Source organism: Gilbertella persicaria (genome assembly GCF_025201335.1).
Source record: "Gilbertella persicaria strain CBS 190.32 chromosome Unknown B0P05scaffold_63, whole genome shotgun sequence".
In the NCBI taxonomy this organism is placed as follows: domain Eukaryota; kingdom Fungi; phylum Mucoromycota; class Mucoromycetes; order Mucorales; family Choanephoraceae; genus Gilbertella; species Gilbertella persicaria.
The window spans coordinates 100,666-117,118 of NW_026252024.1; the positions used below are offsets into that span (position 1 = coordinate 100,666).

The 16,453-nt window shown below is 36.3% G+C and overlaps 7 protein-coding genes across 7 annotated transcripts; 1 reads left to right on the forward strand and 6 right to left on the reverse strand.

The window, feature by feature from the left end:
* Positions 1-2,843: 2,843 nt before the first annotated feature.
* Positions 2,844-3,326, reverse strand: B0P05DRAFT_562132 (uncharacterized protein). The gene has a single exon (XM_051580555.1). It carries the CDS (start codon positions 3,028-3,030, stop codon positions 2,875-2,877), a length of 156 nt encoding a protein of 51 aa, XP_051430118.1. The 5' UTR covers positions 3,031-3,326; the 3' UTR covers positions 2,844-2,874.
* A 1,310-nt stretch (positions 3,327-4,636) lies between these two features.
* B0P05DRAFT_479916 (uncharacterized protein) lies at positions 4,637-8,218 on the forward strand (the record flags this gene model as incomplete). The annotated part of the gene is made up of 4 exons (XM_051575094.1): positions 4,637-4,834; positions 4,884-5,156; positions 5,210-5,683; positions 5,744-8,218. The coding sequence occupies 4 exons, from the start codon at positions 4,637-4,639 to the stop codon at positions 8,216-8,218; spliced, it is 3,420 nt and encodes a 1,139-aa protein (XP_051430119.1).
* Positions 8,219-8,286: 68 nt separating this feature from the next.
* On the reverse strand, positions 8,287-9,500 carry B0P05DRAFT_591773 (uncharacterized protein; the record flags this gene model as incomplete). Its single annotated transcript, XM_051582937.1, has 5 exons — positions 8,287-8,319; positions 8,368-8,428; positions 8,487-9,263; positions 9,309-9,385; positions 9,429-9,500. 5 exons carry the CDS (start codon positions 9,498-9,500, stop codon positions 8,287-8,289), a joined length of 1,020 nt encoding a protein of 339 aa, XP_051430120.1.
* An 819-nt stretch (positions 9,501-10,319) lies between these two features.
* Positions 10,320-11,001, reverse strand: B0P05DRAFT_562136 (uncharacterized protein). The gene is made up of 3 exons (XM_051580556.1): positions 10,873-11,001; positions 10,749-10,825; positions 10,320-10,705 (listed from the first exon to the last, which is right to left on the reverse strand). Exons 1-3 carry the CDS (start codon positions 10,925-10,927, stop codon positions 10,370-10,372), a joined length of 468 nt encoding a protein of 155 aa, XP_051430121.1. The 5' UTR covers positions 10,928-11,001; the 3' UTR covers positions 10,320-10,369.
* A 255-nt stretch (positions 11,002-11,256) lies between these two features.
* B0P05DRAFT_562139 (uncharacterized protein) lies at positions 11,257-13,291 on the reverse strand. Its single transcript, XM_051580557.1, has 3 exons — positions 13,135-13,291; positions 12,833-13,060; positions 11,257-12,772 (listed from the first exon to the last, which is right to left on the reverse strand). Exons 1-3 carry the CDS (start codon positions 13,243-13,245, stop codon positions 11,408-11,410), a joined length of 1,704 nt encoding a protein of 567 aa, XP_051430122.1. The 5' UTR covers positions 13,246-13,291; the 3' UTR covers positions 11,257-11,407.
* Positions 13,292-13,994: 703 nt separating this feature from the next.
* On the reverse strand, positions 13,995-14,706 carry B0P05DRAFT_562148 (uncharacterized protein). The gene has a single exon (XM_051580558.1). It carries the CDS (start codon positions 14,560-14,562, stop codon positions 14,059-14,061), a length of 504 nt encoding a protein of 167 aa, XP_051430123.1. The 5' UTR covers positions 14,563-14,706; the 3' UTR covers positions 13,995-14,058.
* Positions 14,707-14,842: 136 nt separating this feature from the next.
* Positions 14,843-16,381, reverse strand: B0P05DRAFT_479840 (general substrate transporter; the record flags this gene model as incomplete). Its single annotated transcript, XM_051575090.1, has 2 exons — positions 14,843-16,277; positions 16,332-16,381. The coding sequence occupies 2 exons, from the start codon at positions 16,379-16,381 to the stop codon at positions 14,843-14,845; spliced, it is 1,485 nt and encodes a 494-aa protein (XP_051430124.1).
* Between the last annotated feature and the right edge of the window lie 72 nt (positions 16,382-16,453).

Here is a 16,453-nt window from a genome sequence, read left to right on the forward strand (position 1 = left end):
ACTAAAAGATGTGCATCTTGTTATGGCAATCACATGAATTTAAAAAGCAGCTCCTTTTCGATAGTAGAATATAATGATAGATTTCGAGGTTTCTAAGACCAAGCACAGAATTTTTATATCACTTCTTGTATGAAAATGCAGCTATCTGTATCAAGTCGCTTTAGTACATGTTTGAAGTACTTAACCGTGCATCTAACTTCATGTCTTGATGAGAAAAGTTAGGAAGAGAAGATCGGACGGAGTTTGAAAATCAAATCACTGAACGAACCCTGGATGTCTACAAGCACTTTTGGCCCATTTTTCCCTTTTGATTTTTCAAGTCCCAAAAGTGCTTTAGAATCGCCTGTTATTGTGGTAAGGATGATGTGTTTATATTTTTTTGTTAGAAAGTGCCTCATTCGCATGAAAAAGCTGCACTTTTTAGGCTATTGTTACGAAAACTGACTGCTATATCATCTTTGGAGTCGAGTTATATTAATGGCAAGCATGTCTATTTTAAACAATTGTTTGGTTTCTTTGCATCGTAAATAATATTACTCAAGACAAAAAAGCATATGATTCTTCATGATTTATAGTTGCCGAATGATGTTCCTGGATAAACCAACCTTATCAAAAATAGTGTTTGATCACTAAAGTCAAATGCGAAATTTGATTTTCAACCGAAAGTTAAACAATGAACCATATAAAGCATTGAATTTTCCTCAGTTGTACAGCTATAGAACAAAAACAGTTTAATAATGCAGCGATACAAACAATAGTACATTGCTTTTTTGTAAGTTTTTCTTATAATGGTATACGCCAATAAGTGATAAAATAATCGAACAAATCAACATCAAACGACTTTTTGTTATCTAATGACTCAAAGTGTTCTTGGAACAACCTCTATAATGGCTCAAAATAAACTTTGTATGAGGTCAATTCTTTCCCATTTTTACTCTGATCATAAGTTGATTCTATTCTAACTTCTGGCGTTAGATTGAATTATTCAGATTAAGAACATGAGCATTCATGGTTTCCTATTTGTTTGTATGATTGGCTGGAAAGCAATCAATGATTTTCTTATTTACTGAATAAGCTTATTTATCAAGCTGTTTATTTATTTCTCTCTTTTGGAGATTAGAGTTGCCTTGTGCTATAGGTGAGTATTCAGTTGAGTGGCTTCTTTCTTATACCTTTTGAATGCTTTTTCTTGCTATATCTTTGTTATTGAGAAAATGTCGTAGGAACTTATTGAATTTTGGTTTGACTGGTTTTATGCATTTTATGGGAGCACTACTGATTAAGCAATTGTTTTTTTTATGATCCTATTAGTAACAAGAAGCACGATGAGTTCAATTAGTATTCATTGTGCTTAAAAAGTCCATCTTAACTGATCTTGTTAATTGCCTTTATTCTTTTTAATTAATCAGTGCTTAAAATTATCCATCATGGTGATAACAAGATTTCAGTGACTGAGCCCTCTTTCATGGAATAATTACGCCTTATACTTTTTTTTCTTCATTTTTCCTTTCAGAAAACATTTTATCAGTGAACATTTTTCATCCCAAAGTGCTTTTCAAAGACACTTTTGTCATATGCACAATGAAATGAGCATTATACCAATCAATGAGGCTCAATAACAAGAGGGCCAACAACAACAAAAGGATCCATATCAGCAAAGTGGCTAGCAGTGACAATAGCAAGAACGAAGAAACAGAAGAACATATGAAAAACTACATCCTTTAGACGTTGAAGCAGTACAAAGTCATATGCAAGATAACTTCGATAGCTTAACATGAAAAGAAAAATTTTCAATCCTATTTAGAAGAAGGTTTTCGTTTATTTATGAAAGAAACGAGCAAGACGTTCTTCATCTGCTTTTCTAGAAAAAACCCTCAGAACAAACTCGCATTTACTAATGATTGCCTAAACATCTCAAATAAAACTTTCCTTGATGACCGAAAAAATATCACCCAGGGAAATCCTCTGTCCACTTCAATATCTATTTCAAAAAAGCGATTATTTTTGAATAAATGTACAAATTTCGAAAATATGTCGATTCTTTCCACGACATTCTGCAATGTTCTTTCTTTTGTTCTTAATCCAATACCGCTGCTCTTATCATTCTGCTTCAATTGCGTACTGTTGATAAAAGAGAAATTTGATCTAAAAGCATCCAAAAGTGGAACCCTAAAATTGTCAGTGTTCCCTCTTCGCTTGGTTTTAGGAGTAAAAAGATTGTAGTATGCTCCCTTTCAGCAATCTTCCATTCTTTTTTTCTTACCCATTGCGTTGGAGAAAAAGAAGAAAGAGGAAAGATTGAATCAGTTGAATTATTTTTGATATAAATCAATCTGCAATACTTATATATTTTTCTTCCTATTTGGTTTTTAAAGGATTGGACTTGAGTTTAACTACAAAAGCTGATAGATCTTTATTTCAACACGTTAGATTAATTATCAAACCACTAAAATCAGGCCAACTTTCTTATAGACTTGATGAACTAACTCATTTAAGCAGGCTTAATAGACACAATGAATTCAAAAGTCAAAAAAAAAAGTATATCACTAACATATTATCCTGTCAATGGAGTCTATTTAAATACCAGATGAACATTTAAACATATTCAGTAAGGCTGCTCTTCTTGAGAATTTTATCCCTTGCTTTATATGTCAGTAAACTAGAAAATACAATTCAAACAGTTTGACGAAAAGATAAAACTGAAGCCTGATTCTTTTTAAAAAGAACTTTCTTCAGCATTACTGCTATTGAGAGAAACGTAGAGATGGCCTTAAGAAAGTGCTTGATGAATCGATTGGTTTCAATAATGAAGAGAATTGACTTTTATGAACACCATATTATTGGTTATGTTGTTCTATATGGCTAGAATGTTTTTTAAGCATACCTTTGCTTATTTTTAAAAATCAAATTGTCGTTCTGTTCAATCATAATTCTTTTATAAACATGCTTCTTATACAGAAAGAAACAGGCGTATTTATTTTGCAACAAGCAACGAGCAATGAAGAATATCAAAATGTTCTTTAGTGACATGCTGCATAGAGGAAAGAAAATTACGTTTGTCAATAGAGTTTTAGAAATTTAAACACAATAGCTTTATCCAACAAAATAGTGAATTTGATAATGAAAAAGAAAAGAAACTAATGAAGCTTGTGAAGCCTCACAACAACATGAAGATACTTATATTTGTATTCAAATCAAGAAGCTACAATCTACACATATCAGCATCTTCTATGGTTGATTCTCCAAGGATCAAATACTGATACAGACTGTTCACTTCAATAGAAGCTGTCATATGTATCTTACTCATCATTTCCCTTGATCTCATACAAATAAATATACAGTATAAAATTACGCCTTCTGTAACCATTGGCTGTGTTTTCACGTAATCCTATCAATACCAATCATGTGTTAAATGTGACGATGACTTTAAAGATGCGCCTTTTTCGCCAAAATCAAATTTGACAGATTTGAATTTATATGCCTCATTGTATCACACAGAGCATTTGTAGCGGTGGTTTTTCTGCAAGAATAAGATTGAAGCGAGTTGTTGATCTTGCTTCTTTTTGAATAGCGAAAGAAAAATAGCAAAGAAAAAAAAATGTCTTTAAATTGATGGTTTTTAGACTTTGATTTCTTAAAAAAAACATTGAAATATTTTATTACAGTACCTGATATATAAAAGCATGCCTGTGTACGCATGGCCATTGTTTCAAAAGAATTTGCATTTTGTAGATTTTAAACTAAAGTATTTGATACACCTATCATTGAACCAATGAGTTAAATCAACTTAAAGGTGTTCTCGAATGTTCTCAGACGGTATACCAGTTGTAGGCACATACTTTCTAGTTCCAATATGAAATAAACATATCGTATTCCAATGTGTTTAGATATTCATTTGACTAAACTACTAGCGACTCTCCTGTTTTTTCATTTCAAGAAAATATTCCATATATCTTTATTTAAAACCATATGCACTCTTCAAGTGCTTTTTACTAAACAATCTATATGCAGGGTACTTTTTGCTTTATTTGATTATATCCGATGGAAAGCTCCGGACATTTTTTTTTTATGTTCATCATGTCTAGGTCGATCTTTTTCTCTTTAGGTTATATGCGCCGCAACAGTCATTGGTTGACTTTTATTTTACCTCAAAAAGACGAAAATCGCTCATTTCTTGATTTTGTACAACCTCTGGGCAATTTGCGCCTAAAAAGCGATTGGCTTGATCTGATTCGGTTACACGTTTGAATTTATTTTGCAAGCAATTAGTCTGTTGAAACAGGAAATAGCTTTGTTGTTGTTACAGATACACCTAATGACATATAGTACATAGAGTTTCAAATGAAAGGGTAAATACATACACAAAAGGTAAATAAAGAGGCTTTAAAAGAAGTAAATAAAGAGAATCATTTTCATGTCGTCCTGTCCGATGATAAATCTATTTTTTTTCACACTTCCAAAAAAGGAGTATTTTACCTTGCCTCTCTTGTTTTAAAATGAAAACGTGCCGCACAAAGAATATTCAGTGTCAAGCTCGTTGTTGGCAAAAAAGGCGCAATCAAAAAAAGTATATAAATACCACTGCCTAATTTCTTTTGCTGATCAGCCACATTTTCTCTTTTTTATTACTTTCACTATGGAAGAAAAGATAGGAGAAAGAATTACTTCTGTGACCATAGAGGATGCAAACAAAATCAAGTTTGCTCAAGTTCATCGCCCTGAAAGAACAAAGACAATTCAGACAATTGATACGAATACTTCCCGCAGACCTTCTATTAGCGCTCCTGCTCGTCCTCAAAAGAAATCCAAAACAGATAAAAAAAATGTTGACATTGTATGTATAAACTTTAATTTATTGATTTATATACTCATTTCTCATATAGACAGAACACTTGTTAACACCAGAGGAATGTGCTTCCAAGTATAATACCCATATAGAGCTCAAAAAAGCTGCTGATTCAAAGGGTCTCACAAGTCAACAAGCAGCTAATATCTTGTCTGAGACTGGACCTAATATTCTTACACCACCTAAAAGAAGACATCCTATCTTGAAATACCTTGACTGTGTTGTTAAGCTCTTCAATTTGCTATTGATCCTTGCTGGTATTCTAGACTATATCTTGCTGGGTATCGACTTTGAAGCTAATTTTGCTAATGTAAGCAGACACACACTATAAATATATACTTGTACTCATTTTTTCGCAAATAGACTTACCTCGGTGCTATTTTGATTGGTGTTTCTTTGATCAACGCCTTTATCGAATTCTATCAAGAACAAAAATCACAAGCTTTACTTGACTCCTTTCTCAACATGGTTCCTGCTAAATGTATGGTGATTCGTGATGGTCGAGTCGAACAAATCGATGCTTCCAACCTTGTTGTAGGCGATGTCGTCCTTGTTCGTATGGGTGACAAAGTACCAGCTGATATTTTTATTTTCTCTGCCTCTGATCTCAAAGTCGATAACTCACCACTTACAGGTGAATCCGATCCTCAATCACGTGGACCTACCAATACACAAAAGAACGTATTTGAAGCTGAGAATATCATCTTCAGTGGCACCATGGTTGTTTCTGGTGAAGGTTATGGTATTGTTGTCCGATGTGGTGACTCAACTGTCTTGGGTCAAATTGCTGGTTTAACTGCAGGTGAAGCAAAGGCTGCCTCTCCTCTCTCTCAAGAGGTAAATATAGATACAGAACAGTAATGTTCTTAATTAACCCCTCTCCTTTTGATGCTATAGATTGCTAAGTTTGTGAAAATCATTGCTTCCATTGCCCTTGTGACAGCTGCTGTTTTCTTTGGTATTGGGTTCCCAGTCAACAACAACAATGTCAGTCTTACCTTGAATTTCGCTATCAGTGTCTTTGTTGCTTGGGTTCCCGAAGGTCTTCCTGCCACTGTCACTATCCTCTTGACCATCTCTGCTAAACGTATGGCTGCCAGAAACGTTCTTGTGAAAGATCTTCAAGGTGTTGAAACACTTGGTGCGATTACTCTATTGGCTACTGATAAAACTGGTACACTGACACGTAATCAAATGACGGTAACTTATGTCTGGACCTGTCTCAAGACGCTCAATGCCATGGACAAACTTCGTCAACAAGAAAACCCTATTATTAATGAACCTGGTGTTCGTGAAATTGTTCACATCTCTACCTTAAACTCACGCGCTAAATTCGATCGTGTGGATGTGCCCGTGGCTCAAAGACAAGTCTTGGCAGATGCAACTGAAGTCGGGCTTACTTATTTCGCTGGTGAACACTTGGGCAAGCAATACGACTTATTGCCTGAAGAATACCCTAAAGTGTTTGAAATTCCCTTTAACTCAGATAACAAGTGGGCTATGACCATCCATCAAAAGGCTCATCCTAATGGTCCTTTGACGCTTTACTTGAAGGGTGCTCCTGAACGTGTCTTAAATTTGTGTAGCCGTATCTTACTTGAAGATGGTTCTTCTGCTCCTTTGACTGATGATCATCGTGTTGCTTTCCAGGAAACATACTCTTATATGGCTGGACAAGGTCACCGTGTCTTGGCTTTTGCTCAAGACCTCTTAAATGAATCTGAATACCCCGCTGATTACGAATTTGATAAGACTAAGAAGAACTATCCTATGTCTGATATGACATTTGTAGGTCTTGTCTCGCTTGAAGATCCTCCTAAACATGGTGTGCGTGAAGCTATTGGTAAATGTCGTACTGCCGGTATCAAGGTGATGATGGTGACAGGTGATCATCCTTTAACTGCTGAAGCTATTGGCCGCAAAATTAACTTGATGGTCGGTGATACAAAAGCAATGGCTGCTCAAAGACTTAATAAGCCCGAAGATCAAGTTGAAGAATCTGAATACAATGCTATTGTGATTCACGGTGATACTATTGACGGCCTTTCGGATGATGACTGGGATACAATCTTCTCCAAAGACGAAATCATTTTTGCTCGTACTTCGCCTAAACATAAACTCGAGATTGTCAAGCGTGCTCAATCCATGCGCCACATTGTCGGTGTTACAGGAGATGGTGTCAATGATGCTCCTGCTTTGAAGAAAGCTGATTTGGGTATTGCCATGAACATTTCTGGCTCAGATGTTTCTAAAGATGCTGCTGCTATGATTTTGCTAGACGATAACTTTGCTTCAATTATTCATGGTATTGAAGAAGGTCGTTTGATCTTTATCAACTTGAAAAAGTCGATTCAGTACACTATTACTCACTCAATGCCCGAAGTCATTCCCAACTTGCTTTATATTATTGTGCCTCTTCCTCTTCCTTTGTCTGCTATTCTTATCTTGGTTATTGATCTTGGTTTTGAATTGTTTGCTGCTTTGACTTTTGCTTGGGATCCACCAGAATCCCAAGATGGTGTGATGAAGATGCCGCCCCGTAAGCCTGTCACACCTGAATCCATTGACCGCCATCGTCGTACCTTGTATCGTAGACAACGCTATATCGAATATGATTCTGAAACAGGTGAAGAAGTCCGTCCTCCTTTCTATCGACGTGCCTACAACTTCATTCATGAAATCACAAGTGCTGGTTATTGGAAAGAAAAGTTCGAAAAGACAGATGATGAAGTGCTTGTGGATCTCCCTTTACTCTCATGGGCTTATTTGGAAATAGGAATTATTGAAGCCATCGGTAATTTGACTTGCTATTTTGTCGTGCTTTGGTACCATGGTATTACTCCCTATGATGCTCATATCATGCAAAAGGGCGCCAATGCTCCTACTTACTACTTTAACAATGGTCCTCTTTATGCTCAAGACTATGTCACTGCTTCTGGTAAAGTGCTAAATGCTGCTGCTCAAAAGGTGGCACTCGGCCAAGCTCAATCAATTGTTTACTGGAGTATCATGGTGATGCAAATGTTCAACATGTTTGCCTGTAAGACGCGATTCTCTTTACCTTTCGGTCGATACATGTTTGCCAACAAGTATACATTTGCTGGTATCTTTGGTGGTGCTGCTTTGGGCACTTTAATTGTCTATTGTCCTCCTTTCAATATTCCCTTTGGTACTGAGTATCATTTATTGCCTCTTTGGTGGCTAATTGCATTTGGTTTTGGCTTTGTCATTCTTGCTTATGCTAGTATCCGTCTCAAGATCAGACAAAAGCTGAACCCTATTTCCTTCAACCCTGAAATCCATGGTTTACGCATGTATCCCACTATCCGAACAGTAGCTACTACACATGATTCTGTCAACAAAATGGTATAACAATTCTAGAACTCTTAATTTCTTTTTTCTGTAAATGTAATTCTATAATATTCAATCAACAATCGCATTTATTTAATCAATTTTAATAAAGCATCAATCAACTATATAATCAATTTTATTAATTATATCATTGGTGTCAATCAACTTACCAAATCAGGACGTTTTTCTCGAACTAAATTCACAGGATGAACAGATTTTACGCCATCCTTCCTATAGCGTATAGATTAGCACATACCCAAAAAAAAAAAAAAAAAAATAGACGACCTACCATTTAACAGTGCAATATAAAGGTGAATCTGGAATCTCTCTGCCAACATATTCTACCTTTTCTGCTTCCGCCTTCCAATCCATAGGTGGATCTACACCGTATCTTTCATCAAAAATGATGTTTGCGTTCTTTGGTTCACTAGCAACAGAGCTAATAGACGATAAATCCCCATCATTATCGGTAGATTGACCTCTGTTTCTTTTTCTTTTATGTTCTTCAAGGAAATAATCAGAACGTGCAGGTGCTGTTCTTTTACGCTTAGGTGGAGCTGGTACTTCTTCACTGTTCTGCTCAAGTTCATCCACTTCTGTCCCCAGTCTGACATCAGGGGTAGAACGATTTGAATCCAACTTGGAGTCATTTGTCCCGTTTACTTTTGTATTTTCCTCTTCATCATCGTCATCATCGCTATCTTCATTGACAACTACAGTAGGTGTTCTTTTACCAGAAGATTGTCCTTCAGGCTGTTTATCTTTTCCAGCACCCAATACAATGGATGTCACTTCAGAAGTAGCTGCTTTAAAAATATCAGCTATACTCTGCTGTTTCTTAAGTCCTTCTGTCGGTGGTGTCGAGGAAGAAGAAGCGACAGCAGATTTTTTTGTTGCGTCTTGAGAGAAAATGTCTGTAATTTTGGCTGATTTGGGATTGGTTGCTATACTAGAAGGAAGCAAAATAGGGTTTTTGCGTAGAGATTGGATGCTTTCAAACATCTTTCTATCGGGAGAGTCTTTTGGAAGACTTTCCCAGTATTTAATGACAAGATCAACAGCAAATCTATATAGTCATGAGCTTCTAATCTCAAAATAGAAAGAAACTTACACATTAGCTTCTTTCTCCCAAGTATTATCAGAATCATCATAGTTCATCCATTTGATATTGTATAAGATGTGCGTTTTCTTTTGGAAGATCAAAAACATGTTTTCATTTACAATTGCTTACATTTTTCTTTTTCTCAAAAACATGACCTACGATCTTTTCTACTTCGTAGACTTCTTCTGGTGAATTGGCCATAGTATGAATTCAAGCTCAAAAAAAGGAGAAAAAAATCTTTTCAGTCGCGTTTTGGCGCGTGTGTGTGATGTGAACTGCCATTGAAGTTCAGCACACGCATCCTCAACATGGTACGACAAGCCATTAGTGTGAAAAAGAATTGCTTTGATTGGCTAATAGACAGTGAATCGAATTCTAGAGAACAATACTGCTTAAAACGCGTCTTAAAACACGAAAAAAGACTTTGATTTCACGTCAAGAAGTATTTGTTTTTTTTTGGAATAAACTCAATGGCATGAATTAAAAGTGTTTCTTTTGTTCAAACAAATGCTGCGCAGGTTTTTAACCGGGTGTAGTGAAGAGAACGAATGAATGCAACCAAAATTAATATATCTTCAATTGATTCAATCATACGAGTAGTTTTTTAATCACATTACTTTGCTAAGGTTATTCATTTTTGACTTGATTTAAACGTATGGCCGCCAATTGAATTTTTCTTCTTTAGCTAAAGTGGAATCACTGCTTGCGCATTTTCGATCTTAAGCCAACTTCCATCTCCCAAGTTTTAATTCAAACTTTGCACAACTTTTAGAAAATAATTGAGGCTGAAAAAATGGCTTGTTAAATATATGACTTAATAATTGAAAGTCATACTCTATAGACTTAGACAGACAAAAGGCGATGAGTTCTCGACTGCCGCGTTGTTTTCTTTTGTTAAATGTGTTGTCACTATGCTCTCATTTGCTATTAAATTCTGCAGTTTCATTGGTCAATTATTTTTTACACTGCAAATTAAGATCGCATCATGCAAATTACTCCAATTACCTCATTCGCATAAATGTTACATCATATATATATTATTTATTCAAAAACCCTAATTATTTACAAATTTATACAAGAGCATTATGACCAAAAGTTTCGTCCATCTTAGTGGCTACTTCTTCAAAGATTTCTGGATCACTTGAGTGCATAGCTTGAATTTCATGCTGAATACTGCTCATAGCTTTTCTGTCGAAGATGTTGTTGTCCATGCTGATATCATCTTCACCAGTATGTGTGGCAGTAGTAGCTCGAATACCATTGTTAAAGTTGCCGGTGCCAACAGTCATTGTACTCAGACGACCACCGGTAGGGACAGTAGTAGTTGTAGCAGTAGCATTGCTTGTTTGGGCATTGGCCATGCTTGAAGCATTGTGCTCTAAAAAGTCTTGTGTCTTAGTAGCAGCCTATAATCAGTGAGTTTTTGTATTTATTATGTAAACTACTTACAGAGTCAATCTTGTCAACAAAGCTATGGATAGTTTGCTTCAAGTTTTGGTTGCGTTCAACGAATTGAGCTTCCAATTCTGCATGATGGTTAATAATGCATAGAACTGCATATCCGTATACGTACCAGCATCAGTCATAGGCTTAGTGTTGTTCATAGCGTCGTTTTTAGTGTTGTTCATTTTTGAAATAAAAGGAATAAGAAAATATGTTTAAAGTGATCAGAAATGCAACCTTTTTATACAGTTTTTACACTTTAAATCCAGGCGATGTTAGTTTCTTCTAGACGAATCAAAATTAATCTTCAGACTTTTAGCTTACCTTTTTTGGACAAAACGAAAAAGGAAATTAGACAAAATGGAAATTAGTTTTCAGATGAAGTGAAAAATAAAATTAAAATAATGAACTCACCCTGTATCATGGATTGAAAGCAGCGATAACTACTTCGGATTTGTTATTGTCTTCCTCTGCTGTCGTTTTTAATAGAAGGAGATCTTTGTCTTTTTTGTTGTTTTTTTTGTGTTTGCACCATGGTCACGTAAACTAAAGAGAATCTCACAAAAGTTGAGGGTGGCGAGTAAGTCCCTGTTCCAAAGACGACGACCTTCTTTCAAGCATTGCTCATTTTTACACCTAAATGACACACAAATGTTATCAATAAACTAAACATAATTAAAAGTTTTATACCTTATAAGACCATGACGTTTTACGGTTGGATATTTTTCCCTTCTAAAGGGCCTTGGATTTACAACTTCTTTGATAGTGTCTACATCACCTTTACATACCGGGCATATACTGGATGTTTTGAATTCATCAATAAGGTGTACCAGAAAACCTTCTTTTTGAAGCATTCTTTTCATGCCAGCTCCTCTAATCGGTTCACGGAACTTGACATTCCCTGCAGACCAGTTACCAATAGCAATAACAGCATTATTGCCAAAATGTTTTCTGATATCCTTACAAAGACGTTTGTCAGATTGCTGTCGATTAATGTAGCTCGATAGTTTTAGCTTTCGAAATGGTAGCATATTAGTATTACGTTCTTCTAAAGGCAAGTCTTTATTCGAGTAGTATTCCTGAAGAACTTGAATCACGGTAGATTTTTGTCTTATATATTCTACGTATTGATCTTTTATGACTGTGGATGGCTTTAAACGTGAAAGAATTGCTTCTACATTGCTTACGGCCTCTGGTTTCTGTCTTTCACAAAGTTTCATGAACTTTCTTGTTTTTGTTTCAATGTTCCTTTGATTTCTCGTATAGCGATAAGTTCTTTTCTTTTCAACGGTACTGCTTTCGTGCATACAGAACAACATATCACGCCGTCCAGGGTCAAACAAAACACAATTATTTTTGTAAGTTCTTTCTTGAAGTTTTTCTTGCGACAGACTTTCTATGTAAGCAATGTCTTCTTCTGTCTTCTTATCATTTCGCATGCCGCCTCCAGAACCTTTCTTCTTGCTGTCATAGGTCTGCTTCAAGATGGATACGGCAACACCATCTGTGTAAATAGTACCTCTAAACTTCATTCGTTTGTTGTCTCCTTGAGGCTTCATAGCTTTGGATTTCATGTTCAGTACGGCTTCCCAGATTACTTCTTTGTCTAAGTGGCTAATGACAGAGTTTCTTAAAATTTGAGTGTTTACAATATATGTGTCTATAGTCATATAACTAGGTATGAATGTTCTTCTCAGAGGAAAGCAGTTGAACGGCTTATTGTAGAGAGATTCAGAACATTGCGTCAGATGATAAAATGCCTTCAGATGCTTCGATGGATCCGCTTTACAATCATAATAAATAGAATTCTTCTTGAAGTAAGTGCCAGAAGGGTAGCAATCAAAAAACTGTTGAAGGATGCCGACTTCTTGTGAGTTAAAAAGATGCGCTGGCAATTCAGTGATGTTCCTCAGAGAGATGTTCATTTTTTCTTTGGTGCACTGGCTTGCTATGGTTTTGACCACAGCAGAGATTTCGCTTTCTGTGCAATTTTTCTTTTTCATTTCACTTTTCAAAGCGCCAATTCTTTCCTGCTTCTTTAACAGTAGGTTCAAAAACATACGCAATCTGTTCCCGAAATGAAGAGCGACGCCATTCATGTATGCAGTGTGGATTTTCGTAGCTTCATAGCTTCCTATTTGTTGCGCATATTTCAGTTTGATTGGAACATAAGAGGCGAGTTGGCAATAGGTATCTCGATGCTTATTGATAAGTTCCTTGTGACTTCTTGCTTTTTCTTTTCGTTTTGCTTTATCCGGTTTATAGCTATCAAGTAGTGAAATAAAGACTTTTCTGAAGAAATCAACATTGGCAAGGTCCTGTAAGCAAAATCCATGTTGTTTTCAAGTTCTTGCGTAAAAATATACTTCAAAAGTGCATAAGTATGTGTTACGAGAGTATGTACTTTAAGTACAAGAGATTTGAGACTTGGAATGTATCTCGTTTTCCACTCAATGCCGGTAATAGAACTTTTAACTGTAGTTATCTTTAGAGGAGGTTCCATAAGGAAAAAAAAAGAAATAGTACAGCTGACAGCTTTTTATCTTTTTATTTAGAGTTTCAATCACTGATATATTGTTTTTATTTGAGGCCCTACAGATATATGTCTATTTAATTGTGCATATTTTATAATAATTGAAAATAACTCTGGCTTTTGTCCAGTACCTGAAAAATACAAACATACTTTGCTCAGAAAAAAAAAAAAGCCTGAGTAACTAAAAGTATGATTTGACGTGTATCCAAATTTTTGTGTTCACCTCTCTGCTAATAATCATCCTGCATCGTTATTTAAGAGGAAGTAACTTTTAATTTCCTTTTTCGTTTTGTCCAAAAAAGGTAAGCTAGAAGTCTAAAGGTTAATTTTGATTCGTCTAGAAGAAACTAACATCGTAGCTTGATGCGACAATTCAGATGGTCTGAGCTCCGCCTTAAACCTTGCTCGAAAGTAAACATTACAGTCCACTCTTTACATGCGTCTATAAGATATATATATATATAAATGTAGTTTCTATCTGGAGAAAGGGACTATTGATCGTCATTGTAAAAAAAAATACGTTTTATTTGAGCCTATATATGAAAACAAAGCAAAGTTTCAGCTTGTATCATGCATTGTGAATGAATTCATTCCTGGGGAAAGTGAGTGGATTAGTGTGGAGTAAATGTATTTTCCCCCGAATTAATCCATTACCCGATTGGTACATTATGCTAAGCTATCTAGCTGACATCATATAGAGTACAATTTGAATGACATAATTTAAGCTATGATGTTGTAAGTTTATTATAAGAATTAATTATTATGAAATTATATACGAATGATCTAAAATGAAATGATATCTGAATGACTATCATCTTCTAACGAAGGCACCGTAGAGAGTGTGGACTCTGACATATTGGTAGGCATCGGCAAAATATAAGGCTGGGAATTGACAAAGCTTGAAGGTGTATAGAAATCATGCTTTTCATTGATATGGCGTGTTAAACAATCTGAACTTGGTAAATGAAAGTCCATCATCTTATCTTCGTTCACTTCAATCCAATGGTCTCTTTTACCCGACAAACCAGGTGAAGGAGGCATATAGATACCAGTATGGTCAATCGTAGATAGTTTGTAGACTTCTGATTTACCAGATTCTTCTAATGCTATCACTGTGCTTGTTGATTTAGACTTTTTGAATTTCAATGAGGGTAAATAACTGTTCCTTGTTTCTTGTGGGCTTTCATGTTGAGGAATAGCAGGTGATGAAGTAGATTTTTGCCAGAATTTAGTAGGCTTCATAAAAGAAGAGTACTTGGATTCAGTGGGAGTCATAGTAGAAGCCATTATAGTAATAAAGAAAATAACGAAAGATAAAAACAAAAAAAAGGATGGCTTATATATCTCCCTGAACAATACTTTCTCTTTTAGGAAAGGAACAGTGTTTATCCATTTATGCTTTCAAGCTTGTTATCAGCTGATGTCATATCGTTATTCTTGGCATTAGAAAGCAAGTGATGATGTTTTATTATACTAATAGTAAGAAATTATAGAAGTGAGAATTCAAATCTCAGTGGTAAAAAATTATACAAATACATAAAAAAATAAAGAGGAGGGGGGGGAATGTTTAGACGGAGGCTTCGCGAGAAAGATCATCCTTCTTCTCGACAGAAGCAAATTCTTCGGCACGACGAAGACCTCTTTGTTCGGTCCAGGCATCCAAAGTTTCACGAGGAATCTTCTTACGAGGATTGTGTTCAAAGATGATATCCATTTCTTCAAGAGTGAAGCCCTTGGTTTCAGGGTAAGCAAGGTAGACATGGAGAGCCATCAAGAAGTTGAAACTAGCAAACAAGAGGTATAAACCATAATGAATTCTTTCCATCAACAAAGGTACGACAAAGTTCAAAATCCAGTTGAACAACCAGTTGGAAGCGGTGGACAAGGAAACGGCCATGGCACGGACACGGAGAGGGTAGATTTCAGCAGGGTAAATCCAACCCAAAGGACCCCAAGTAGTGGCAAAAGTAGCGACAAAGAGATAGATACAGGCAACAACACCATCAGCCTTGGACTTGCTACCACCGAGAGAGACAACAGCCTTGCCCTTTTCATTAAGAGACCATTCACCAGTAGCCAAGACACCACCGACAGCCCACAAGAAGATAGACATACAGAGAGCACCAAGAATCAAAGTAGGACGACGACCCCACTTGTCAACAAAGAGAATGGCAGGAATGGTCATGACGACGTTAACAACGTACGAAATACCAGAGGAAACAAGAGTAGCTTGTTGAGAAGAACCAATACCAGCTTGTTGGAATAAGAAGACGACGTAGAACATGATAATGTTCATACCAGTCAATTGTTGCCAAATTTGGAGACAGACACCAAGAGAGACACGGTAGATCATACCAGGCTTGAACAAATCAGTGTAACGGTGAGAAGCAATTTCCTTATCAAAGTGAATACTGGCTCTGATTTCTTCCATTTCAGTAATGACACGAGGGTGATTAGGGTCACCCTTACCGTGGATATCAGCCAAGACCTTCAAGGCCTCGTCCATACGGCCTTGATCGGCGAGCCATCTGGGAGAGTGAGGGAAAGCCCACATACCAACAGAGAGAATGACAGCAGGAACACCTTGAATACCCCATGGAATACGGAAAGCGGCAGTGTTGTTGATAAACTGAGAACCATATTGAATCCAGAAAGAGATCATAATACCCCAAGTAATACTCCATTGTTGGACAGCGACAATACGACCACGAATTTCCTTGGGGGCAATTTCAGATTGATAAAGAGGCACGACCATGGAAGTGATACCAACAGAGATACCGTTCAAAACACGACCAACACAGAGCAAAGGAACACCATTGGCAGCAGCTTGGAAAACTGAACCGACAATGAACAACATAGAGGCACCAATAAGAGTGAATTTACGAGAGAATCTATCAGCGGGATAACCAGCAATCAAAGCACCGACGAAACAACCAGCAGAAAGGGCACCGTTAATACCACCTTGTAATAAGGAATCAGGGTGGTTAAAGTATTCTTGGTATCTTTTTTAAAAAGTGTAAGTGATGGGTCGACAAGTCATGTATATATGCACTTACTGGTTAGTACCAATAACACCAGAGTTGGAACCAATATCGAAACCAAACATGATACCAGCAATGGCAGCAAATGCACCAATGGCCTAGATTATTATAAGTATTTTGTTTTTTTTTTTGAATGG